The sequence below is a fragment of the Corylus avellana genome, chromosome 5 (assembly GCF_965113065.1).
Source record: "Corylus avellana chromosome 5, dhCorAvel1.hap1.2, whole genome shotgun sequence".
Classification (NCBI taxonomy): domain Eukaryota; kingdom Viridiplantae; phylum Streptophyta; class Magnoliopsida; order Fagales; family Betulaceae; genus Corylus; species Corylus avellana.
Genome location: NC_142494.1, coordinates 20,641,979 through 20,669,802, shown reverse-complemented (window position 1 = coordinate 20,669,802; position 27,824 = coordinate 20,641,979). Strand labels below are relative to the sequence as shown.

Here is a 27,824-nt window from a genome sequence, read left to right as displayed (position 1 = left end):
TTTTTTTTTTTCTTTTTTTTTTTATTGGGGGATCTACGACTGTGTTTTCTTTTTGTGAATTTTGTTTGCCCCTTTGTCTGATTGAAACACAAAGAATTTACATTTTCTCAACTGTACATTCATATAGATATTTGCGTATGGACTTTTGACCAAGACCACCATTCAAAGAACTCCAATGTTGTGTTTGTACATACTATATAAAAGTAATCACTTGATTAAAGGTCGTTAAGCCTGGAACATATGTGGATGATGGGCACATTAACAATTGGAGGTCCTCATTCTCCCTACCTAATCCTGTTAAAATCACCTCTTTCAATGCTAATGGTGAAGAACACGACGTACGTGAAGAAGAAAAAGAAGATGGTGGTGCTCGTATCAATAATTTGGTAGAATTAGGTTTTTTAAAAATATTTTACTTGTGTTTGACGTGAAGTAAATCTGAGGTGAGAATATTAGTTGGCATAATAATACGACATGGAAAATTCAAGTATGCTTTTCAAAAGTCATAAATAAAATATGACATGTGTCATACTTTTATTGAATGTGATGTGGCACACTAACGGAATCCGTTAAGTTAATGGATGAAATTTAACTACAGGAACTAAATTAATTTTTTTTGCATACCACAGGGATCTCTGAGTTCATTTTGATATCATATGGAGTAAATTGTAAATCAGGTAAACCATATAGACTGATTTTGCATTTTTTCCTTTTTTTTAGATTAAACTTTAAAACAAATTTACCATCATAAATGCATTAACCGGATCAAATGGCATTTGGATAGTTACACCGCAATTAATAATCCCACTAGTTTGAAATTACGGAAAGAAATGCTACATGCATTCTTAAATGAACACTTACGTATACATTGTTTTATGTGGTAATAAAATTATCATTAGATCTAACATTTACTATCATGTCAATGCAAAATTAGTGACACGTGTCAATTGTAAATTAAGAATCTATTAATGGATTAGAGATGATCAACAAGCCCTATAGCCAAGCCAGAGAGCCCTTCACCCACAAGCCACAAAGCCGGCCCACGTACCCTTTCCCCAATTGGTTGATCGAGTTTTTTTGGCTTTCCATGCCAACGACGAACACGGGAGTTTCTTCCCCCCCCCCCGCAACGTCTTAACTGTGAGCGGATCAACGATGAAATCCAATCTAATCCCGCCCGTCAACTGAATGGACCTTGACTCCCCATGTCCATCCACATCGGGATCCGAGACAATGACGCCTCCACCACCGACGCCGAGCGAAACGGCGGCTTATACTCGCCGGCGAAGGAGAAAGCCGCGAACAGAGGTGTGTACAGCAGCCGCTCGCCGCTTCTCCTTCGCCGGGTTCGCCAGCTGCTCGCCGCCGCCAAGGTGAAGACCCTTCTGGGTCTTTGTTTCCTGTGCTTCTTCGTTCTGGCCACCTCAAGGCTTCGTTCCTTCATGGGTTGGAACCCTCACTACCCTTCTTCAGTTTCTTCTCCTTCTAGGTAACTTTTTTTTTTTTTTTTTGTTCACTTTAAAAATCACATATTTCATTTGTCTTTTCCTGGGTGTGATTTATTTATTCATCTAGTTTTGGGTTTTGTTGAAATTTTCCAAGTGGGGATTTTTAATACAGACATAATATAAAAGTTCTGCTAACTTAGCCAAGTTTGGAACAGTATCGTTTTATGTTGTAAAGAACAATAAACTTTGATTAGTGTTTTTTTTTTTTTTTTAATAATGTGTGCATCCTTCAGGGGTGGCTACACAATACTTATCAACACTTGGAAACGAAATTCTCTTCTGAAGCAATCTGTTGCTCACTACGCATCCTGTAGTGGGACTGATGCGATACATGTGGTATGGAGTGAGATTGATCCGCCTTCAGAGACTCTGAAAGCCTATCTTAAGAAGATTGTGTTTTCCAAGTCTCAGACATTTCACAAACCCAACTTTAAGTTTGACATAAATGAAGAAGACGATTTGAACAACAGGTTTAAGCCAATCGAGGAGCTAAGAACGGATGCAATTTTCTCAGTTGATGATGATGTAGTCGTGCCATGTCCAACATTAGATTTTGCTTTCACCGTCTGGCAAAGTGCTCCTTTCTCAATGGTGGGATTTGTTCCTCGCATGCACTGGCTGGATAAGTCGGTTAGTAACATTGTCCTCCTATTAGCATACGTGCTTTTCTGATAGTCTCCATCTGCTTACTGTTAGAGATTCTTTTTTGGAAGAATGGAAAGGTTTGTTATTGATTAAATCAAAAGAAATAATTTTTGGGTGAGTTCACCGTTGAATTTGTAGGACCCACTTGTGAGTTCACAAATTCAATGGTGAATTTGCAAAAGAGATGGCTGAGATGGTTCAAAGAATAATATATAACATGTCTCTTAAATCTATGAATCGGCTCCGGAAGTATAATGATTTTGAATTACTGGAGGGATTTATGTTATTTTGTTGTAAGAAGCCAACGGTAAATTGGTTGATCAGTTAATTGGTGCAAACAAGGGAAGTTATAGGAGAAAGGAAATTCTTTGTTTTGGAATCTATCCAGACATGTCAACAGCATAACCTCTATGTTTTGAGACATTTGCTGTAATAATTCATATTTAGCAGCTAAGAGCTGTTTGATATTTAGCAACTAGATAACTTCAGATAACATATATAGTTATAACGTCATACACTATAGGTTTTTCTTCAAAACCATCAAATTTTATTGAAGTTTACCACCGGCTGTACCGATGATAGATTTTTGAGTATCAGAAAAGAAAAAAGATGATAGAATTGTGTTCTGCTTTTTCGCTTCAAATAAATGACATGATCAAATGAGGGTGCTAGATGCTTTCCTATGCTGCTAGGAACAAGAAATATGTTGAAACATGATCTATGGATTTTGGGCAGGATTTGGCAAGGTAGTTACCAGAGAAGTTTGAGGATGCAACAAACATGCGCTGTTGCTGTTCCTAGTTTCATTCAACTCAATATAGAATTCACTTTTTGTGTAAATCCCTAGGCACAAATTGCTTTACTATACAAAGAGGGAGAGAGACAGAGGAATTGAGACATTTACATGCTGACTCCATAGGTAAAGTCCATTAGTTCAAACATAAACAAAATGACGTGAAAGATTTAATATCTCGAGCTCATACCATTATTCCTAAATAATCTGCATGAATTAGTTAAATAAAATTTATCAAAACTATTTTTCAATATATATTCCAGCAAAAATGGAGTGGTTATTTATTTATTTCAAATTCTTAAGTGTATTTATTTATTTGAAGTATTTTAAGACTCAAAGTGTGTATGCTTCAATCCCTCAAGGCTTAAGGCTTGTCTCTCAAATTGCTTCTTTCCACACTTTGACCTTTAAAAACTATGGTTTCAATGCCCTTTTTTTTTCTTGTTCTTTTTTCAATTTGCTGCTTTTTTTCCTTTGAAGCTAGCTTATTCATACCAAATATATATAGATATATATAAAAGTAATTGGCCCAAGGGGTGGAGGAATGAGAGATTCGAAATAGTGACCTTCACTTCATGATGAGTGGTCTCCAACCAATTGAGCTACCATTTGGGGTTTATTCATACCATATTCCATTTGATAAACTTTTTTTTGATAACGTAGGAGAACTTTACTCAGATTAATTGCATGTCGCAAACGCATACTGTACATATTCCATTTGATAAACTCCAATTGTTTCCTCAACATATCCCAAACAATGGTGCTAAAAAGCCTAAATCCCTGCCCACCTTTAAAATACCAATTAAATGTTGAATTTATGTGCTTTTTTGTTACACCACCTTGTGTTGTGCTTACTTTTCTCGTTAATTAAGGATAGACATAGACCCACTTCCCCGACACTTGCCCCCCTTTCTCCCCCCAGACATGAACTCACATCACATGTGTGTGGTTGGAGAGAGATTCAATTACCACTTATTCTGAAGTTTACATTGTCTTTTAAGAACTTGTAATGTACCCTATGAACACTTTTAAATACTGCCTCAGTGCAAATTGCCCAATTCAAACTTTTGATCTAATGTAACTGGTGGTGTGTTGCAGATCAATTAGTGCTTTGCTGGATTTTTATCCGGAAGTTTTTATTAAAAGATATTGTTAGTCAGCTGATTCTAGGAAATCAATAAAAAAAATTATGCAACTTTATGCAAAAATTTCAGAATGTCTTAAATTCACTGCCTCTCCTAGGAACATAAAACTTGGTTTTGAAGGCAATGCACATCATGGGTTTCTTAAATGTTGATGTCAGTCTCCTTATTGTATCTGACAAGATTCTTATTAATATAAAATAGAAGAATGGTGATGCATATTACAACTATGGAGGATGGTGGTCAGTTTGGTGGATGGGCACTTATAGTATGGTTCTCTCCAAAGCTGCATTCTTTCACAGGAGGTACTTGGATTTGTATACTCACAAGATGCCCTCATCAATTCATGATTATGTATCAAGGGAGAGGTAAACAGTTCTATGTTACTGTCATTTAGGGATTTTATTTTATTGCTTTTCCAGTTACAAGGTTATTGCATTTTTATTTATTTACTCTATTTTGTAATGTCCCTAATCGAATGATTTTCAACCGTCTGTTCCCTACTCGCGTACAGAAATTGTGAAGATATTGCAATGTCACTACTTGTTGCCAATGCCACCAGTGCTCCTCCAATATGGGTGAAAGGTAGTTATCTTTTTTTTCCTTGGCCTTAGTTTGTTTGCAAACCACACTGGATGGGCCGCTGAAGATCTCTTAAAGTCAAACGACTGATGATATGTCCAGCTTTGTGGTTTTTGAAATAAACAAAGCATGCCCTTGTGGTTGGTCACTTCACTTGGCTTTATTTATTTTCCGAACGCTTGTTCAATCAATGTGTCATCTCTTGTTTGATAGTCTTTCTGGAGCTGTGTTTCGGGTGAAATCACCCCCTGTTCATTTGGTTGTTTTTTTTTGAATTTTAAGCACATTTAGTACCTTGGAAAGTATTTTCAGATTCAAAAAATTTCCTAGTCTAAATTAGGACTATAGACAATGTATAGTTTCGTCATACAAATATCAATGCCAAAGCTTTTTTACTTCTAGAAAGCGGGATTTGGTACTAGACAAGCAAAATTGGCCATTGTTCCTGCAAAAAATGTTGGTTAGTATTAGGGCTTCTAACTAATTTACTTGATGAAGCATAATTGACATTAAATAAATAAATTAATGAAGAGCAAGCATTTCCAAATGTGGAACTTGTATGCCTGATTTGAGATAATCTTTGGTTCATGGCATTTGCCTGTAGTTTTCTCTTCTATTCATGGATTCTTATAACAATCTTGTTAACCCAAATTGCAAACTTCTTAGCCTTCAAGGATTGGCCTTAAAGATTGGCTTCTTTAAAATTTTACTAACAGGAATTGTCAGCTCATGAAGTTTTTTTCTTTTCTTCTTTTTAAGTTTGATTAAAATATGGTATTTCAATTTTGCAGGGAAGATCTATGAGATTGGATCATCAGGCATAAGCAGTCTGCAAGGGCACAGCAAGAGGAGAAACAAATGCCTCAATGATTTCATTTCCCTCTATGGTACCGTGCCTCTTGTATCAACCAATGTTAAAGCTGTAGATGCGAGGCATGAATGGTTCTGGTAGTTTTTGGTTATTGAATTTATTCACCAGCCAATTACAATGTTCAGAATTATATATTTTATTCTTATGTATTTATGAGATGAAACGATATCTTCACATTGTCTGGAAAACAAAAAGTAATTTCTGTTTTACCTTAAAGAAACATTATTTATTAGGGTAAATTATACTTATCAAACTAGCACTCTATTTGCACTTTGATATCAGAAAAAAGATTTATTGCAACTTGAATTTACAAACTACCAAAATGTTCCGAGTTACCCTAGGGTTAGATTTGGCCTATTAGGTGGGACCTTTTCTCGAAAAAAAAAATCCGCCTTCCAAGAAGAGTTGAAGATAGTGCAACATCGAATCTTTTTACGATAATTAATCCGAGACAAAAGTGAGGTTAGAGAGAGAAATGATTAAAAAAAGAATACAGATAAGTTGTTGAACGTGGTTTTTTCGCTTTTTAGTTTTTGTTTTTGTATTAAAGATTTGTTTTCGATCTAGATGTGTAAATTACAATTAAATCTTTAATACCCACCTTTCACAAATTCAATACTATATATATATATTTTTTAAAAAAAATTTAAACAAAAAAAAAAACACCAAACAAATCCCTAAAAACTAAATATAAAAGGTCACGATATGCACGTGATGGAGAATGGAGATCATGAAAGAAAGCTCCAGCTGTACGACACTGACACGAATCAATCTCCCAGCTCCCAGCTGCCAGCAGTACTTGTGTGTAGCCATCCGTACAATATCAGAATGTGAATTGCATGCTATTGGCTAACGATCAAAAAAGTGTATCTAACACGTGTGAAAGAGGCCTCGTCCTATGCTCGTAATGTTATGGGTTATTTTTTTATTTTATTTTTATTTTTTTAAAGTTGATATACCTTTTAAAATTATTATTAAATTAAAATTTAAATATAATTTATTTAAAATTTAATTATAATTTTAAAAATTAAAAAAAAAAAAAAAAATTGATTCTTAACGTTACTCGCTACTTTTCAATTTGTGCCAAGAAGAAAATTAGCACGTGTGGGCCTCACGTGGTCTCACTAGTCTATGCTACTTTTCCACGTTCTTCAATTTGTGAGGCAGCTGGAGGCCAAAGGAATAGAGTGAAACTACATTATCCAAATTACCAACATCTCCTCTTTTGTACATTGAATTTCATCTAAACCCTATAAGCTTGTAAGTTGTAAAGATCTATTCTCTATATATGTATTTTGTTTTTAGTTTGAAACTTTTTATTCTTCTCAATTATATTAACAAACCAAATATTAATTACTTTTTTACTTTTATTTTATTTTTATTTTTTATTTTTTATTTACAACTTGTAAGAATATTTTGAGAAAATAAGCACTTGACTTTTCTATGAATAAGAACTAATTAATTATTTTTTTTAAAAAAAAAATTCATGTATCTATTCTCTCTATATGTATTAAAGAAATATTGCGGCACATGGTTAGCTAAGGCTACCATGTGATGTGATTTTGTTATAATAGAAATCCAAAATCAAGACTTGTAACAATAACAACTTGCATTTGGTGATTGAGACATATCTTATCTTATTATATACTTAGGAAAGGAAAATCATATTGTTTTATTAAACAGAAGAGAAAACGAGTTCCTTCTATTCCAAAATACTTTTTTATGTTATGCAAAATCAATAAAGATGGATTCAAAAGAGCAATTAATAAAATGTGTTAATTTAAAATCATATGACTATGATATAGATTTGGACAGCATTGGACCTTTGCATATTTTCTATTTTCTTTTTAAATAAATTGAAAAAAAAACTAATCCAAGTTGGTGGGGAAAAAAAAAAAAAAGTCAAACCAATCAAGAGAAAACAAAAGTTTTTATTTTTTTTTATTTTTTTATTTTTTTTTGTCTTCCGCCCTCTTTTGTTGAGTGGTCAAACAAGTTATTGAAGGTGGAAGAAACCACCAAATGAACATTTACCTACTCCACTTTCTATTAACAAACTATGACCAATACCAGGTCCCTTAAGTTTTTTCTCCTTGATTGGCTGCCTTTCAACCCCCCTTTCCACATTTTTGCTTACATTTTCTTTCTTCTTCTATTTTATATTATTTTATTTGTTTGGGTATGAGAAGAACCTTTCTTTTATACATATATATATATATATATATATATATATATATGTTAATGACCATAATATCTTTTAGGGATAAATATAAAATTAATTATTGTGGTTGAACTAAATTATAAATTAAGTATAAAAAATAATTTATAAGTTTTTGTAGTTAGTATAGATTACAAATTTCTTCCTGCAATATAAAAATTAATTTATAAATTGTTAACGTATGCTAAAATAACAATTTGCTCTTGAAATCAATTTTGATTAATTAAATTTAATAAAATCTATCGCTTTCCTGAAATCAAATATTTTATAGTTTTTATGTATATAAATAATTTTTTTAATATTTTAATGAGCATAATATCTTTTAATATATATAAAACTTCGTTCCATATTTCCATATATAACATTCCCCATAACAGATACGCTATCATTCATCTCATCTCTGCCATATTCCTTGTACATGGAACTCTCAATCATGGAAGATCGTCAGTCTCTGCCGCTGTTGTAATCTCAATTTCATTTCCGAAAGTGATCGCGGCCATGCCAGGCCGCCAAATCCCCCCATCCCAATCCCCATACCCATCGCCTGCGCCCACTCCCTCCCCGACGACCGAATCCCTCTTCGTTGCCGCCTTCGCCATCTTCTCAATCCTGGTTATCCTCTACCGCAAGATTATCGGCCGCAAGCGCACCAGCTCCACTGCCACAGCCCCCTCCGACTCCCGCCCCCCGCCTCACCGCTTCTCCTACTCCGCCCTCCGCCGCGCCACGCACTCATTCTCGCAGCGCCTCGGCCAGGGCGGCTTCGGCCCTGTTTTCTCCGGCTCCCTCGACCGCACCCCGCCCGTGCCCATCGCCGTCAAGGTCATGGACTCCGGCTCCCTCCAGGGCGAGCGCGAGTTCCACAACGAGCTCTTCTTCGCCTCCAATCTCCACTCCCCAAACCTCGTCCCCGTTCTCGGCTTCTCTTCCGACCGCAAACGGCGCCGTATGCTCCTCGTCTACGACCTCATGCACAACGGAAATCTCCAGGACGCGCTGCTCCGCGGCAAACGTCCCCCCGAGCTCTTGGACTGGAAGAGGCGCTTCGCCGTCGCTCTCGATATCGCCAGAGGGCTCGAGTATCTGCATGGCCTGGACCCCCCGGTGATTCACAGCGATATTAAGCCTAGTAATATTCTCTTGGATCAGCACTTCTCGGCCAAGATTGGGGATTTCGGGCTTGCTAGGCTGAAATCAGAGAATCATATTACGTTAGCGATTGAAGATGGCGGTGGGTTGGCGGCGAAGGAGGGCAGTGGTGGAGGTGGAGGTGGAGGTGGAGGTGGAGTCGTAGAGGATTGTGGATCAGTGGTCGAGGAGACGGAGAGCGTGATTACTTTTTTTGAGGATTTCAATGGGGTTGTGAGTCGTTCACCGTCGACGGAGAGTGTCCATCCCGTGACGGTGGCATCGCCGAGCGTTTCGGAGGGGAATTTCGACAGGGGAAGCGTTGAGAATGGGAAAGAGCTGTTTGGTGTTGGTGGTGGAGGAAGGAGCGGGAAAGAGAACTACGTGATGGAGTGGATTGGGACAGAGATAAACAAGGAGAGGCCGAAGAGCGACTGGGTTAGCGCTTCTTCGGATAGTGGAGCAACTGGGAAGTCGGAGAAGAAGTCGAATAAGAAGAACAAGAACCGGAAGCGATTGGAGTGGTGGATGTCAATGGAGGATGAACAGAGCGCCAAGAATTCGAAGGAGAAGCGGAGGCCGGCGAGAGAGTGGTGGAAGGAAGAGTATTGTGAAGATCTCGCTAGGAAAAAGAAGAGCAAAAATAAAATGAAGCAAATGGGGTTTATTAGCGATGACAATGGCGATGAGTGGTGGCCGAGGGACGAGGATTTGTACAAGAAGAGAGGGAGAAGCCGGAGACAGGGCAGTTGGGGTAGCATCGATCGGTGGTTGGATGGACTGAGCGGCGAGGTACGGAGAGCTCGCCGGAATAGCCACGATTATTCGTTTAGTGGGGAAATTGGCAAGAGTGGTGGCATTAGTAGTACTCCGAGTATGAGAGGAACTGTTTGTTATATTGCCCCTGAGTATGGTGTGGGTGAAAATATCTCTGAAAAGTGTGATGTATATAGCTATGGTGTCTTATTGCTGGTTCTGATCTCCGGGCGCCGCCCGCTTCAGGTGTTGAATACGCCCATTTCGGACTTCCAACGCGCCAATCTCTTGTCTTGGGCACGTCAGCTTGCCCGTGCCGGCAAGCTTCTTGATCTGGTTGACAAGTCTATTCAGTGTTTGGATCGCGAGCAGGCTCTCCTCTGCATCACGGTTGCGTTGCTGTGCTTGCAGAAGAGGCCTGCTCTCCGGCCTTCCATGAAAGAGGTTGTGGGGATGCTTGCTGGCCACATAGAACCGCCCCAACTTCCAATTGAATTATCCCCATCAACTCCATCACGCTTCCCTCACAAGTCACATAAGACGACTCGGTGAGTTTTCATGAACAATTACTTGTATACTGCTGTAGATTATTGGTTCTTCATTCTTTGTGGATGAGAGGTGTAGAAACAACATATTTATGTTCACATTGAATTGGATTTGAAACTTTCTTCCATTTTGCTGTCTCTGATTATACTGGTATGGCCCTACCATTTGAAAATTTGTTTGGACTTTCTGTGTAACCATTGTTGAGGAGAAAATCAAAGCACTGACCCTACTTCCCTTTTCTCTTTGCACTGAGTTTCTGGAATTCCATGAATAATAAGATTAGCTTTTTGAATAATTTGTTCCATACTTTTGCGGTGAGGCCCTCTGGGTACTATTAATTGGAATTGAAGGACCAGCTTGCCTTTAATCAGTTTGGAAATTTTGGCCAGGGTAGTTGTCCCCTCTTTGTCTGCTACTTTTTGGGAACTGACCGACCTTTTCATTTGTGGAACTTTCTAGTTAGGTAGAAAGGAGAAAATATTCATACTATTTATGGTATTTAGTGTTTGTACTGAAATAGTGTGTAGTATTTGTGCTTGCTTGCTTTTTTTATTTTTTTTATTATTTTTTTATTTTTTTTAATGCATAATTGGTACCTGGGTTTTAAAAAGTGACATAATTGGTACCTGTATTTTACAAGTTTATCACTTTGATAATTCCATCCATCTACTGGTTGAAAACTTGACTGGATTTTTCCTACTTGTATAAAAACAGCTATGTAAGACCAATAAAATGGTGTGGCAGAGTATAAAATGTCGCCTCAACTTGACACCTAACAAAAAAAAAAAAAAAAAGGGTGGTGGCTAAGGGGATGGTTCTTCCCTCTCTGCATCTTGAGAGTGATTAGATCATCCCCTCACCTTGGGGTGGTGGGGGGGGGGGGGGGGGGGGGTAGACCAATAAAATGGTGTGGCAGAGTATAAAATGTCGCCTCAACTTGACACCTAACAAAAAAAGAAAAGAAAAAGGGTGGTGGCTAAGGGGATGGTTCTTCCCTCTCTGCGTCTTGAGAGTGATTAGATCATCCCCTCACCTTGGGGTGGGGTGGGGTGGGGTGGGTGGGGGGGGGGGGGGGGGGGGGGTGGGGGTTCGGGATAGCTCGGGCCACCGCAAAAATTATGTTGGGGGTGTCCAAACCGCCCCTTGCCACCCTGCAAATTCTTATTTAGTAGTGGTTAGACCACCCTTAGGTGAGGAGGTGGTCCACCCCCGGAAGACTCCCTAACGGGGTGGTTGGACCACGCCCATAAGTTAGGGGGTGGTCAGCTGCCCCAAAACCTCTTTTAGGGGTAGTTGAACCATCTCTAGGTAAGTGAGTGGCTTGAACCACCCATAAAACTCCCTAGGGGATTGTCCAGTCACCTATGAAACCTTCTTCTGGGGTGTCCAGGCCTTCCATCCCCAGGTAAGAGGGTGGTCCAACTACCCTCAAGTGGCGGAGAGGGGGAGCCACCCCCTTAGCCACTTTTTTATTTCCTTTAAAAAAAGAAAAGTTGTTATGTGTCACGCTGAAGTGGAATTGTGAACATGTAACAACCCTTTATTGGTCTTTCATGGCTTTTTATACATGTGACAAAATTTTCGTTAAGTTTCAGCCCGTAAATGGACAGAAGCATTAAATTGATAAACTTGTAAAGTACAAGTATCAATTTAGTCACTTTTTAAAACCCTGTATTATTTTTCTTATATAATAAGTAACCAAGGTACCTTTTTGATAAATGCATAAACCACAGGTACCAATTATGCATTTAACTCTTTTTTTTTTTTTTTTTTTTTTTTGGTGAGCTACAAAAATGGTGGTAATAAGACAAGCATTGATAAGGCCAACATATATTAATGATGCGTAATGATTTCAATATACGCACTGCCAATTTGTCACAGGTTGTTCTTAAGCTATAAGAAAGGGTCTCCCTTGTTAAAATGATTGTTCAGTGCCCCTTCTTTTTCTATATATAGTTATATAGATACAAGAATTTAATTTTGCTTGCTAACGGGGTAAAAATGATGGAATGATGGATAAAGTCTTTTGGTCGCAGTGTTTATTTCTGCAAACCTGTATTAAGGATTTGTTGACCATTGAAGCACTGGTCACTGCAATTCTGTAAAACATAAACCCATGAAAGTGTTGAGAGATAAACTGGTGAAGTCCTGGCCTTAGTTTATTGTGATTTTATAATCTAGGTTTTGGTGCTTGCTGGTCTTGTATTCCAATGTTCAGTGGCTGCCTGTCTTGGGTGGAACTGTGTGAACAAAACAGATGGGATATTCTTTCAATGGATGGGTTCTGTAAATGCACAACTAAAATCTGTGATGTCAATCTCATAAGCAGTTAAGCCCCTTCATCATTTTTACTAGTTTCCAAATGTTCATGACCCAAGAGACATTTCTTGTTGGCTGTAAATGAAGTTTAGTATTTATTCTATTAATTCATCAGTAGTCTATGTACTTGTTTTCTCTCTCACAACTATCTCCTTAAATCTTGATTTCTTGTGCAAGATGCACTTTGGTTTTGCTCGTCCCTTTTTTATACAATGTGTAACTTAGCTTATTGGGTATGTCCTTATGGGTGGTCTGTATTTGATCTGAAGTTAAACTTCTATAACCTTGTGGTCCAGGAATTGGTCATTGCATATGCTATCAGTTAGTGTAAAATAGTTTCCCTGCAAGCTATTCCCCACCCCTACCCCTTTTTCTTTATTTTTTATTAACTTATATTTATATATATTTTTATTTTTTCGGTGTTTCAATCTAACTATGTAACTATGAGATGAGAACATTGTTTGTCTGGAGTATGTACAGATATTGCAATGTTGCAATTTGATCTGATTTTCCAATCAGAGCAATATTATAAATTCCAGGTAGAGAATTCTGGAGCTAAGGGGAAGTGCTTTAACTGGTCATCGTTTCGACTTCTACAATGTGAAGGGGGTGAATGAGTTTGGTTTCTTCTACATGTTCTCTATCAACTTTTTGTTACTAGCACACATAGACACGAGTAATACTATAAATTCTTCTTGTGTTTCTCCAAAGATGATGTGGCTTTTAAATCATCATTGGACTTATAATTGATCATGATTGAATTTTGATTAAATAGTAATTTTAAAAGCCACCTCATTTTTAGAGGGACACAAGAAAGACTTCTAAAATTATTCAACATACACCCAAATCACATGGACACAAACAAAAAGCACCTCTTTTTCGTCCCAAGAATTTTTGCTAGTGTTTGTGGTGTTCATGAACGATATCTATTTCATCTCGATAGATTCAGGTTGAGGACCGGATGCTTACTGGGTGGCACCTCTTCTAATTTACTGCTGCATCTGGAATTAATACTATAGTTTCATCTCTAACATGATGTGAATACTGTTTCAGCAAGTAGGAAAGATGAACACGATATCTTATCCAAAAAAAGAAAAAGCAAAGGATGAACAAGACTTATGGAACTATAAAATCACCTTTCTGTTATAGATAAACAGCTCTGAATCCTCTCATATAAAGGAAAGTTGAAAGATTTGAAAGACCTATGGAGCTATGGAAGTGGTTTTTGCTGGTAAATGGCTGTGGTCCAAGAGTAATGATTGTTTTGAGTTTAAATAGCTATTTGGGGGCCTATTTATTGTGGACCTTTAAGAACAGGGAAGCAGAGAGAGGGAATTGCTCTTTGAGGTTGTCTGGTTATGAGTTTTAGATGTCTTTGGAAATATGTTGTCTCTGTACATGAAATATGCAGAATCATTACTTCTAAACATATTCCATGCGCAAGTATTGATTGATATTATAGCATAACAGAATGTATAGGTTTTTGTTTTCCAAGTTGGCCTGGAGGCTCTTTCTGATATGGTCCTTAAGTCCTTGACATATTTAATTAGTTCAAGGGGTTGGGAGTGGCCGCCCCTAGCCCCACCGTTGGGCACTCCTATGGGTGGCCGGTGGTGGGGTGTTTTTTTTTTTTTTTTTAAAAAATTTTTTGTTTGATATTTTAATATAAACTTAAAAAATTAATATTTTAATGTAACGTGGCAAAAATGATGACGTGACACAATTTTGAACAAGAAATCAACAGGAAGATCTATATTACCTTTTAATGCTGTTTTATATATATATATATATATATATATATATATATATATATAACATTCGAAGTGTTATCTATTTTTACGCGTTGATTAAAAGATTTATCTCAAAAATATACCCATGTAAGAAATTTTTAGTCAAATTCTCATTGTTTACTGTTTAAACGATGAGAAATGATTTAAGTAATAAAAAATAATTGGGTACTGTTCAGTACATCGAATTTTTTGTTCGCACCTGATTAATAGTTAACACAAAGAGCAAAAACGTGCGGCTTTAAAATATTAACGTATTAGATAAAAACAGTCCCCAAAGTTTTATAAAATTCACAGTAAGAGAATCTAGATCATCATGGCTAAATAGGATTTTAATGCTACAAGCGGAACGGAATTATAATTTTTACTTTGGGGGGCAAAATTAGATAAAAAAAAAGAATGGGAGGGGGCAAAAATTAATTTTTAAGGGTATATATATATATATATATATATATATATATATATATATAATTTTGACAAAAATTTAATTTTTTGAGGACTACCTTATGGCTTGGGGGGCAAGCTTTAAGGTGGTTTCGCCCCGGGCTAGAAGTCACTTTTGTGTCATTCTAAGAATGATGTAGCTCTTAAAATTACCATTGGACTTGTGATTGATCATTATTAGATTTTGATCAAATGATGATTTTAAAAGAACCTCATTTTTTGAGTGACACAAGAACTTATAGAATTATTTGGCTAAATAGGCGCTTTTTTAATAGTATAAGCTACTTCTTTGCTACAAGTTCAGGCATATTCTTGTAGTTTTGTTTGTTGTGGCAAGAGCTCTATGGTTGGCGTTTTCATTGCGTTTGAAGAGCTTTTAAGTCAAAAAGCGTTTTTTGGCAAAATCTTTATTTTTAAGCTTTCGCCAAAAGTGCGTGTTGGCCATTTTTGAACCCATTCAAAGCGCTTTCAATTTCTTTTATCAAATTGGTATTTTTTTTTTCTTCAAACGGGCTTTTTAAGTGTAAAATGCACTTTTAGGCACCTCAAACCCATGCCCAAACACGCCCTAAATCAATATGGATCAATTTTGAGCATCTTAAAACACCTTTATGAAATCTAATTAAATCAGTACATGATGCATGATCATTGAAAAAGCTTGATGCTAAACATGTCTAATTAATGCCCATCGGTTTGTATGCTCAAAGCTCATGTTTTAAAGACCTTAGGACTGATTTATAGGTCTCTGAATTTTTTGTCAATAACCTAAAATCATATCTAAAATTTGTTTTTGAAGATTCAAAACTTTACACAAGAACTATGCAATTGGTGATTTGTAAACATGAAATAGAATCAAATAAAATCATGCTTGTAGGGTACGTAGCTGATCCTATGTAGGGCCTCAAAATTTAAACTCTTTTCATATATAAAAAATAGGGAACATTTCATAAAACTCTATGAATTTACATGTGTTTTGAAATTACCTCTTTAAAGTTCAAAAACTCTAAATTTAGGATATTGAACTTTTAATTTTTTGCAATATCTCTCATATGTTAGGATTTTTCCATTAAATTTGGTCAAAAATTCCCAAATATATACCACAATTTATTTATTATAAAAAAATTTCAAAGATTCAGGCATAGGTATTATTGTAAATTCCTTTAAATTTTAACTAACACCTGAATCTTTGCAATTTTTATCTTTTATTTTTTATAATACAAAACGGGTATTTTGGAAATTTTAAAAGAATTTAACAGAAAATCTTAATGAAGAGGTGACATTGCAAAAAATTAGAAGTTCAATCTACTAAATTTAGAGTTTTTAAACTTTGGAGATTGCAAAAATAAAGAGAGTTCAGAGAGTTAAGTGAAGTTTCCCTTAAATACAATTGGAAAATCTCATACTTATTTGAAGATTAGAAGGTTGGGTGAGAGAATTGAAGAAACAAAATTTTCTTCAACCCTACGGGTGGCCAATTTATTTATTTATTTATTTATTTTTATTTTTTAAATTGAATGAGGAAAAAGGATTATAGGAGAGGGTCATTGCCATTCCTGATCCGAATGGAAGAGAGAATAGGGGATCCCGTGAGAATGCTTCAAAAAACATAATTGGAAGTAGCCCATTTAGCTAAAGCATGTGCCCTAAAGTTGGCACATCGAGAAATTTTCAAAGCATTCCAACTTTGAAAAGAGGATAAATCAAGGCTAATATCTGAAATACAATTAGCAAAAGGCTAATAATAAAAAAGAGGCGGACAACCAACACCACTAGAAGAGCATCTCCTTCCAAAAATAGACATCCAAAGCTCAAAGAGGCAGCTAACTGAACAACTAAAAGAATTGCAAAAGCTTCACCGTGCAAAACATTAGTGGAAGAAAGTTTATGAGTAACTGCCACTAAGGCGAACCCCATATCATTGCTGCAGCCACCGCAAAAGACACCCTAATTGCAACTTCAAAATTGGCTTTGATGCAGCCTATTTTCGAAGGCATCTACAAAGAAGGAACAGCCAGGTCACGTCAGGCAAAAATGTGATGATTCAAATTTATAGAAATCTGAATAATAGCTTTACTGAGAGGGCTGAGTACCATCATGAACCAACTCATTCCTTGCTTGCCAAATGAAATCTAAGGTAAGAGCTGCAAAAAGTTGGAAAGGGCTTAAGAAGGTAGGGACTTATGTGTTCTCTTGATTTTTGAGAAAAAGTGAGAGAATCAGAAACAATATGAATTCAGCTAATTTGTTCTAAAAACAAGCAAAATAAAACAAAAATGTGTAGGATGTGACTTCTACAAAAACTTTGCACTAATATATATGCTTAATAATGCAATAAATGTCACGTGGCAAGAAATCATTTTCATGCAATCATGTTGAAAATTTTACTACTCGTATTGATCACTGCTCTTGATCCATATGATTTGGTTAGACTAATCTAAGTTTGAAATATTACAAAGGAGGTGTTAGTCACTCCTCCCGTCCGATCGTTTGGGGTGGCTAAGCCAGTCCCTTGGCCAAAGGGTGGTTCAGCCACTCCACCAGAACCATTCAAGTTATTTTAAAAAAAATATTATTATTACAATTTAGACATCCATCTAAAATAAATAGCTAAAAATATAAAAAAATCTATTACATCCAACACAATATCCTAAATAATATTGTATGGGATATGAATGTCATCCTTTATATCTATTATTAGGTATAAAGGATGAAGTAAATATGGATTCACCGCAATTATTTGTCTTAATTATTACAAATTTAGACAAATAATAAAGACTCTGAATAGAACCGGACTGTCGAAATAAATTTAGCAATTCATACATAAACATGTTGCTGATCCAAATTAAGACCAATTGGGTGTGAGCTAGACACGTCTAATCACTATCATTGTGCGCTAACAAAGGACAAATGACTGTAACAAACTCTCCGACAAACATTTGACGACCATATGAACATAGGATCGTGTGATGACCTTAAGAAAGGACCACACAAAAAGATAGCCAGCCACCGTAGGAACAGTTCCCGCACGTGCAAATTCAATATAGCAGAGTAAACGTTTTTTTTTTTTAGTCTAATCAATGTAGACTATATTGTAATAAACCCATTAATTAATTAATTAAAAAACTATATGTATGATGCAATTATTCCCTAAATTAACCATGTCATTGACTCCAAAGGATAAGAAGGGAAAGAGAGGGGGAAAAAAAAAGTAGGTGGAGGGTTTTCTTTGTAGAAAAGGCACAGTGCCCACATTATAAGATTAATAATGTTTGTAGAAAGGCCAGTTCATACCTCTCTCTCTCTCTCTGTGTATGTGAATAGATTACGAAGAATCTTGGAATATGAGGCCCATGGAAGATCTCACACCCTAACTAACGTATCTCCTTCTTTTGCCTCTTCTATCATCGCCACCTTGAGAGTAAAGCTTGATGAGAAGATGATGAATATATTTTCCTCAACAAAATGATTTTCTTTAAAAAACCAAACTGATTAGCTGGCGCTGCAGATCATATATTCTCTAAAGCACTCAGGATCCCACAAGATCTGATCTTGCTGGCCTGCTGCCCCATGTTTCAATGGACGATACTATACTTAACTTCAATGGAAGTGGAAGTGGCCGGCAGCAGCGGAAATCATCAGATGACAACGACAAGAAGATGGCGCATCGGGAGATGGAGCGCAAAAGAAGGAAAGATATGGCTAAGCTACATGCCTCTCTCAGATCCCTTCTCCCTCTTGAGTTCATCAAGGTGTGAACAATTAATTAATTAATTCTTACTATCTTGTGAAGAAATTATTCCATAACCCATTAATTCTTTCATGGATGTTTCTGGGTATGCCTAGTTTTTTTTTTTTTTTTTTGTTTTTTTTTGCTATTTAGGGTAAGGGTAACCTTCCTGGGTTAGAAAGATAAATATGGCTGCAGTAGACTTATATTTTTATGGGGTTTCAGGGAAAGCGATCAATGTCAGATCACATGAACGAGGCTGTGAATTATATCGACCACCTACAGAAGAAGATCAAGGAATTGGGTGGAAAGAGGGATGAGCTAAAGAAGGATAATTCGATTGCTCTTGAACCTGAGAGTGGTGGAACATCTAGCCATCATGTCTGCCCGACAACGTATGTTATGGTCCGACCATGCTCCGGGGGTGTTGAGATTATGGTTAATAGTTGCTTCACAGAGGAAGGATTGGCTATATCAAGAGTTCTCCAAGAATTACTAGAGGAAGGGCTTGTTGTTGATAGCTGTGTTTGTACAAAAGTGAATGAAAGGTTAATCTACACCGTCCAATCTCAGGTACTATATATGATCATCATCACTAGGGTTTTATTTGTGTGTTTTGGAAGTTTCTATTTTGGTCATTGTTCGTTTACCCTCTAAATTTTGTGATCTCACAGGTAAGTGACATGACAAGTGTAGATCTACATGGGCTGCAACAAAAGCTCATGGAAGCCATTCCATTGTCGAAGAAAATTCCCAGCTAACAATTTGTTGTTCACGTATAAGGTTTTCTGATATTCGATCCACTCTCGGGTTTGAAACTTTGCTTGAATGCGAAAATGGTTGATTTCTCTCTATAACATCTTCAGAAAATATTAGTGCATGCATGCCTCATCTGTTTAGGTGATCATATTTTGCTGCAAAATATATCTCTTATCACATGAGCTAGCAAGAGGAGTAATTTACTGCGGTTCCCATGCTGTTTTATTAATCCTTCTTTTTGTGGTATAATTAAGCTCCCTTGGCTCATAAGCTCCATGAGTAAGTTTATTATCACTCCATTGCATATAGATAATAATCAGATTATATATGCATGTGTTATGATACTAATTAAGTGTCCCACATATCTTAAGTATAATCTTGATAATGTGTATATAAGTTAACACCCTCTATAATTGACGTCTACAAGCTTATATACACATGGATAAGGTTGTACTTAAGCTATGTGGTACACTTAAGATCGTAACAATATGATCTTATTTGATATCTGATCAAAATTATGAAAGAAAGCAAAACAACATAATAGTAATCATTTCGGTTAAGCAATGTTCTAGTGTATAATTAGAATCATCCATTTCGGTTTAATTAAATATATCAAAACCTAGGTCTTGAACATATCAAACTGGTGAATTATCCTATTCTCATGACTTTTATGGTTACAATGATCCAGTATATCATGACATGATTGAGATTTAGCTGTCTAAATCCTGGTTAATGTGGCCTTAATTAAGTTGATGAACTTGTAGTGCGGATAAGCATAATGCTAAGATGGCTCAGGCTATCGGGGATTCTTCATATATATGGCCAATACAAAGAATGACGTATAGGAGTTGGGAGAATATTGCATGTCATAAGTTTGTCTTTATCTTGAGTTGATATTGTAGCAAGGCATTGAAAGTCTTAATTTGGTTAATAAACTGAATTGACAATCAAAGTTTATGGTAAATCTGTTTCCTCATTAATTATAAAAAATTGTTGCTTATATGTAAAGGGAAATGATATTAAATAGATTGTTATACAACTGAGATGATGCTTGTGACAGTGAAAATCAGTCATAATTTTTTTTTCCTTACAAATTGCTTGTTGATTCAAGGGTAAATTTTCGTTAATGCTGCATCATCTCATGTATGTCAATCATACAGCAGTTTGCTAAATTAAACAGGGATAAGCTTTTGTGAACAGTTCAAAAGATATATATATATATACCACTACCTGATATTAAAAAAGTGTGTTCTTTAAGTAAGAGCATTATGGCCAACTGAAGAGAGCTTCACTCAACTATACTTTATCATTTAGTATTGTCAAATACTAAATGGAGGTCCCTTTTGAGCCTTATTGTTAAGTTGATGTTTGCTGTTGCAGTGTATTTTATCTGGAAAACCATAAATGCGAGGATTAGATGCAGATGACCTGGCTTTGATGTTTATCTTGTTGTGGTTTCTTGTGCATGCGGACATGTTTGCAGTTGGGGGGCCTTGTGGGTGCTCTTATATATATATATATATATATATATATATATATATATATCAAATTTAGTTAATGTTATATATTCTTCTTATCCTCCCAAAAAAAAAAAAAAAATTGTATTTTGAGGCTCACCATATCTTTTTCCATTATCACCTGTTGGCGCTTAGGATCATCAGCCAAAATCTTAGTGATATGGAGAGATGACCATTTAATATTAAAGTTTTCACTCAACATCTGTGGTTGGGCTCCTATTCCACTATATAAGTTCATAAAGATGCTTGTGTAAGTCTTCGTTAAGATTTAATGTTGTTGTATTTAATGACATAGATAATGTCAGAAAATAATATGTTATCACATCATTCAAAAAATTCTGATGATATGGCATTATTTACATTGTTAAATATAACGATATTAAATTTTGACCATAAAATAACTCATTTTCATTTCAAATGAAATAGAGAGAATCATTAATATACGCTAAATAGTAGCAGTTTGAAGGAAAACTAGGCCTCAGGCAATCGTTTTCTTATGGCAATTTCATTGCTAGGTTTCTTGTCTTTTTCTCAATCCTTAGTGCAGGAGAAATTGTATTTGTTTTGTTCAGGAATGAAATAAATCCTTTCTATTCATTAAGAATTCTCAACTATATTTTCAATGTATTGTAGTAAGAAGGTTTTACCAACCATCTTCATGAGTTGAGATGATTTTACAGTGGGATACTTTCCTAATCATATATATATATTCATGCATGTTTGGTTGTTTGTGCTATTATTCTTGTCAATTAATTTGAAGGACTACTATGTAAAATGAACCTGTACTCTGTGTTTAATTTAATACAGTTATATATATATAGACACAGATCTTTCGTACGTATCTAATTATATATTTTGAATTAATTAACTACTGCAATCTTCTTGTTAAAATTATTAATAAAAATTAGTCACAGAAGATACGCATATGATCCCATACACTCACCAACAACTCTCTCTAATCATTGCAGTACTCGAGTGATCAAATTATTTTTATGTAACTAAATTTATTTTAATAACTTTAATTGGAAGTCAATAAAAATAGTACTTGATTGTATTCGATATATATACAGGAAGTTTTGCTTTGAAAAATTTGAAACCCCAAAAGTGTTAATAGAACTGCAATTAATTTAACCATATATAAGGATGTAATTATACATATTTTGTCATATTTAAAAATCATATATATGATCAATATGGTGTTGAATTTGAATGAGCAATCTGGTGCCTTATGAAACCTATCTTCTATTATGCTCTCAGACTTCAGTCATGTATATTCTTAGGCATGAGAAGGAAATTGAGCACCTATTGTGTATGGCCACACTCAACAAACTAGGTGTTTTTATTGTAATACTAAGGAGGAAATTTTTGAGCACTTATTCTTTTTTAGCTTCTCTCTTTTATAAAAAACATGTATCCGTAAGGGAAAAATACAGTAACAGATAGAAAGGAAAGGTAGAAAACAATGTAAATGGAAATGATCAAAAGCCCCATTAATGCAAATCATGAGAATGATGCATGACACAGTAGTACTCGTTTTCTTCTTGCATGTGTTCTGTACTTTGTAATTTTTTGCTTTTGTTTTTTTCTTGAATGGCAGAATTACTCACCAGGGTAGTTGTGTGAAACTCATTTGGGGTTTGAGATATGCATGCAAGCTGGAGTTCTCGCCCAACAGCATATACAACGTTAATTTGCACAATCAAAAAGGTGGAAGAACAGCCGAATTATGCTCATAAGCTGGGCTCAATTTGCACCGAGCATGAAACCAATCGCCGGCCATTGCTTTTTCCGGAATCTACGGAGTGTAAATTTGTCAGCATCGGGGAAGGATTCACTGTACAAGACCTGATAGTGATCGATGAACCTGAGTTTCAAGTAGGGAGACGATCAATATTCTTGCCCCCACATGTCTTTCATTTGTAAACTGATGAGGGAAAATAACAAAAGGCAAAGCTTTTTTGACCATGCTGCACCATCCCAAACAGGATTAGCTTAATCTGCTTCATTAAGCTAATCATAAGCAGATATGATAAGACAATAAACTATGGGGAGCATAGATACGAAACAGCTTGGCTAATCTTGACCTTTAAATAATTATACTGAACAACTTCTTCTTCTACTATATATATAATTAATGGACAGCCTTTAACCTTTAACCTCAACCCAGTAATTAAACTAGTTTAACAGCATAATTACTAAATTGATGCCTACTTAACTGCTGCATTAATGTATTTCATGTGAAGAGAAGGGAATGTTAGGTTTTTTAGCAGCAGCATGCCTAGGGTTAGGAGGAGTGCTGCTAGTACTTTTTCAAACCTTTTGTTCGATGATAGATCTAGAGTTAACTCTTTGAGTAATGTTAGTTTACAATTTTATCTGCTAAGTAATCTTAGCATTGTTTGATAGTTGTGAGATAAAAATGTGATAGATGTAATATTTTTCTTGTTTTTTAAAGCCTTTGTTTATTGTATTTTTATTCATTAAAAAAAAAAAAAAAACCTTAATGATCATATATATATATATATATATATATATAAGCTAGATAGCAGCCACTTCTGGTATAATCAGTGTTCCTAGTCGGTGAAAAAGTGTTACTATAGCTTGACCAACCCACTTGTAAAAAACATAATAATAAGTGTCATGCATCTATTTTTGAAATTTTTTTTTACAAGTTGTAGTTACTAGTCGGTGAAAAAGTGCTAAAATTAAGTGGCTCTACTGTTGCTTTGTGTTGAATTCTATTTTCCTTATTAAGTTTCAGCCTCAATTTTACCTGATTATAATTAATTATTTGGTAACCATGTTAAAATGAATGTAGTCCTTTTGATCTTCTTATTTTTAATCGAATGTAAATCATATTTTGCTAAAAGAGATATGAAATATACTTGTATGATGCAGCAGTTTAATGAAAATTTTGACACGAGTTGTCGTTGATAAGTAGTTATCAACAATGACATTGTTTTGGGTTTTGCAGTTATTAGTGTCTAGTGATGACACTAAATCACGTTATCAGAATTGGCTTTGTCCTCGCTAATAGGTCGCTTATGACAAATAACAACCATGTATTTGTGACAACTTGAATGAAGTGTCATCGCTAAAAGGAAGAGTAATGTTAAGGACTATCTTTTTATATATGTTCCTAAAGCTGATGTGGCTTTTAAAATCACTATTAAATTTTAGATGAATCATACTTCAATTTTGATCCAATGATGATTTCGAAAGCCACATCAGCTTTAAGAAGATAAAAAGAGGATAAAAAGATAGCCCTTAACATTACTCTAGAATGAATTAGCAACAACTTTGGACTTTTAGCGATGAGATTTTGTTGTCATCGCTAAAGACCTATTTTCTTGTAGGGTTGGTAGTGTGTCTTTGCATATTATGACCAAATGGTCATATTTATAGCAACTTTGGATGCATCCAATGGTCCAAAATCATTTCATTCAAAATCGTAACCACCAAATCCAATTTAATGAAAATTTTAAATAGTATAATGGCCCAAAATCATAACCACTAAATCAAATTTAATGGACACTTTAAATAGTGTAAAGGTCCAAAATTGTAACCACCAAATCCAATTTAATGGACACTTTAACAATATATTTTATCAAAAATAAATAAATTTGTTTATTCAAATAAATCTAACTGGGACATTATCATTCACTATACTTTAAAGCCTTAATTATACATGACCTTGCCCCACAAGTCTTCTGAAAACTCAAGAAAAAAAGAAAAGAAAAAAAAAAAAAAAAAAAAAAAAGGAAAGAAAAGAAAAAGAAAGAGCGAGCATGCTTCTTGACCTACACAATCCTAAAGAAGATTAGCTTAATTATCTGAGTATTCTACAAGTAAGAATACCGAACACAATCATAAGCAGATAAGAAAAGACCATAAACTATGGGGAGCAAAGATACGAAACAGCTAGGCTAATCTTGAGCTTTTGTATGCTACTTTAAATAATTATACTTAAAGTCTTGTTTAATGTATTTTTATTTATCAAAAAAATTAATAATATAATAAGATATATAGTAGCCACTTCTGGTATAATCAGTAGTTTGTGTACTTCTGATATCTCTTCAGATCCCATAAATATATATACAACGTTAAACTATCCCGCGGGTTCGTGTCAGGTTGGATTCAGGTCCCCAAGGCCTCTTCCCGGTGTGGGACTGCCGACAAATGCTGGCCCACAACTGCAAATGTGTACATATATATAATGGGCATCAATTGGTTAAGGGTGCCCATGCAAAGAACTTTAACGGTGGCCGGCTGGGACAGTACTTTTAGCTTGCCTAGCTAGGAAGGGATTGCTGATCAGAATTTTAGCATCTTTTAGTTAGGCCCATCGGAAGCGTCACACTGTACCTAACATATCTGTTTCTTTCACTCAATTATCACCAAGAGAAAAAGATTGAAGCTGGAAATTATATATATTTCTATCAAGCTATTCAAGATTTGCTATCGAGTTGAAAGCAATGAGTTGGCGCCTAAATCTCCTCCAATTCCCCACATAAGATAATATCAAACAAGATCTGACACTGGGGCAAGCATCAATAGAAGAAACTATTTTGCCAAGTATGATCAGAAAAAGGTCTAGCTATCACATAAAATATTTGCAACTGCCATAAATAATGAAGAACATTTAGATAATCATAAGAGGACGAACGTGCGGAGGGAACAAATATTTGCAGCTGCCAAACGACACTATTCATGCGTCAAAAGGTAATGTTTAAATAGTAATACTATTCAAACGACAATATTCACGTGTCAAGAAATAAAATCATGTTCTGAGGAATTTGAGATAATCTCAAGTGATGATTCCTTGCCTATAGAAGACTTACATGTTGATGATGAGATGATAGAAGATCAAAATGATATAAACTTGCTTGGAAATGATTTGAAGCAGCCTACTTCCAATTTTTCTTTATATAATGGTCCTTTGGAACCATGCCTTGGTATAGAATTCGATGAGGTTGAAGATAGTCATACATATTATAATGCTTATGCAAGGCAAAAGGTTTTTTGCATTAGAAAAAATCATACTCGACTATCGAAAGAAGATAAGTCATTGATTGCGGTAGATTATGTTTGCTTAAGGGAAGGATTTCGTCATAAGATTTATCAAAAGAAAATGCATATAAATCCGAAGCCTGCAGAAACAAGGGTATGATGTACAACAATGATGTGTTTAAAGAAAGCAGGGTTAAGATGGACTATAAGTAAGTTTCTAGTTAAACATAATCATGAGCTCCTTAGTCCTAAAAGTACACGTTTTCTTCGTGGACATAAAGTGGTAACAGCTGCCCAAAGAAGTCTTATAAATACACTCAATGAGTCCAGTGTACCTTCAAGGAAGATAATGTCGGTGTTGAGTAAAGAATCTGGTGGTAATTATAATATTGGGTGTATTACTAAAGATGTTGAAAATTATTTGGGCAATAAAAGAAGAGTTCTTATTGGAAAGAGAGATACACAAAGAATGTATAATTATTTTATCGAGAGCCAATGCAAAAACCCAAGTTTTTTTTTTTCTCAATCATAGTCGATGAAAATGGATATATGGCAAATTGCTTTTGGGCAGATGTTAGATCATGAGCTGCATACCAGTATTTTGGAGATGTTGTTATTTTTGATGCTACTTACTTGACAAATCGTTATAAGATGCATTTTGTTCATTTTACTGTAGTTAACCATCATCATCAATCTGTGATGTTTGGATGTGCTTTGCTCGTAAATGAAATGACTGAATCTTATACATGGTTGTTGAAAACATGGCATAAAACAATGCTTGGACGTGCCGCTTTTACAATTATCACAGATGATGATAAGATAATTGCAGAGGTACTACTAAATACTACTCATAGATTGTGTTTGTGGCATATTTTTCAAAAAGTTTCAGAATATTTGGCTCATATATATAATAAATATCCATATTTCTAATTGGACTTTAACCATTTTATTCATAACACACTCACAGTTGAAGAGTTTGAGACGGAATTGAGTGAACTTGTAGGCAAGTATGAGTTGGGAGAGAATGATTGCTTGAAAAAACTCTATATGCGGCGTGAAAAGTGGGTGCTAGCCTACTTGCAAATTTCATTTTGTGCCGGCATGTCTACAACTCAACAGAGTGAGAGTATTAATAATTTTTTAAAAGATTATTTTCGTTTGAGCACAATGGTGTGTGACTTTGTCTATCAATATGATAAAGCCTTGAATGCACGTTACCTTAAAGAAATAAAAAAAAGATGTCGAGACAAAAAATTCTAGATCAATTTTGAAAATATGCTACAAGATGGAAGTTGAGGTGGCAAATGTTTACACAAGAAAGTCATTTTTGATGTTTCAAGAAGAACTATTTAACAGTTAAAAATACAATTCATCTAAACATTGGGAATGAGGTATGAAGATATATAGAGTGACCCATCATGGGAGACAAAGTCTATTTTATGAAGTTGCACTTGAATTTCTTGAGAAGAAAGTGACTTGTACATGTCACATGTTTGAATTTGTTGGAATACTGTGTAGGCACATTTTTCACTTTTTTCGAAGAAATATTTGGTGGACATTCCCCAACATTATGTTTTAAAGAGATAGACGATCAATACCAAGAGTCGCATTATACATGGCATATCTAGTGATGAAATAGAAGTAAAGACACAAAATTCTTCCACCTTGATGAAGTTGGAATTTGATGATGTTGTAGAATTGGGGTTCCATTCGAAAATATATATAAATATATATATGAGCATCTTAGGATTGCCTTACAAAAGCTTCTTCGTCATGAGCTTTTGACAATGGATGGTGATTGTGATAAAGATATAGAGGATGGTGATGTAGGAAGTGCCGAGGGTCCTTTATTAAGTAGCAAAGTATTGTCAAACATTACATTCACATTGCAAGATCCTATACATGTTCTTTGTAGAGGACGGCCCAAATCTTTGAGACAAAAACATCCAAAAGAAAAACAAAGAACCACCACAAGGACTTGTAGCATTTGCTAAAAAATAAGGCATGTGAAAAGCAATTGTCCTTCACATGGACTAGCAAGGTATTCTTATAATTTTTTGATTTATAATACT

The 27,824-nt window shown here is 35.3% G+C and overlaps 3 protein-coding genes across 6 annotated transcripts; all 3 read left to right on the top strand.

Annotated features, from left to right (window-relative positions):
- The first annotated feature begins 1,110 nt into the window (after positions 1-1,110).
- Positions 1,111-5,715, top strand: LOC132183374 (glycosylinositol phosphorylceramide mannosyl transferase 1). Of its 2 annotated transcripts, none has more exons than XM_059596805.2 (5): positions 1,111-1,489; positions 1,742-2,138; positions 4,296-4,456; positions 4,603-4,673; positions 5,462-5,715. In XM_059596805.2, exons 1-5 carry the CDS (start codon positions 1,206-1,208, stop codon positions 5,620-5,622), a joined length of 1,074 nt encoding a protein of 357 aa, XP_059452788.2. In that variant the 5' UTR covers positions 1,111-1,205; the 3' UTR covers positions 5,623-5,715. The 2 variants fall into 2 exon arrangements, with proteins under 2 accessions (XP_059452788.2, XP_059452787.2); XM_059596804.2 differs by having other exon boundaries at positions 1,112-1,489; positions 4,293-4,456.
- Positions 5,716-8,143: 2,428 nt separating this feature from the next.
- On the top strand, positions 8,144-13,605 carry LOC132180347 (Protein kinase superfamily protein). Of its 3 annotated transcripts, XR_009440136.2 has the most exons (3): positions 8,144-10,191; positions 13,048-13,117; positions 13,452-13,605. XR_009440136.2 is itself a non-coding variant. In XM_059593142.2 (2 exons), exons 1-2 carry the CDS (start codon positions 8,258-8,260, stop codon positions 13,049-13,051), a joined length of 1,938 nt encoding a protein of 645 aa, XP_059449125.2. In that variant the 5' UTR covers positions 8,144-8,257; the 3' UTR covers positions 13,052-13,605. The 3 variants fall into 3 exon arrangements, 2 of the variants coding, with proteins under 2 accessions (XP_059449125.2, XP_088372647.1); XM_059593142.2 differs by having other exon boundaries at positions 13,048-13,605; XM_088516521.1 differs by lacking the exons at positions 13,048-13,117; positions 13,452-13,605 and having other exon boundaries at positions 8,144-10,409.
- Positions 13,606-18,302: 4,697 nt separating this feature from the next.
- On the top strand, positions 18,303-19,227 carry LOC132181986 (transcription factor bHLH118-like). Its single transcript, XM_088516948.1, has 3 exons — positions 18,303-18,488; positions 18,692-19,039; positions 19,141-19,227. Exons 1-3 carry the CDS (start codon positions 18,315-18,317, stop codon positions 19,225-19,227), a joined length of 609 nt encoding a protein of 202 aa, XP_088373074.1. The 5' UTR covers positions 18,303-18,314.
- Positions 19,228-27,824: the final 8,597 nt, after the last annotated feature.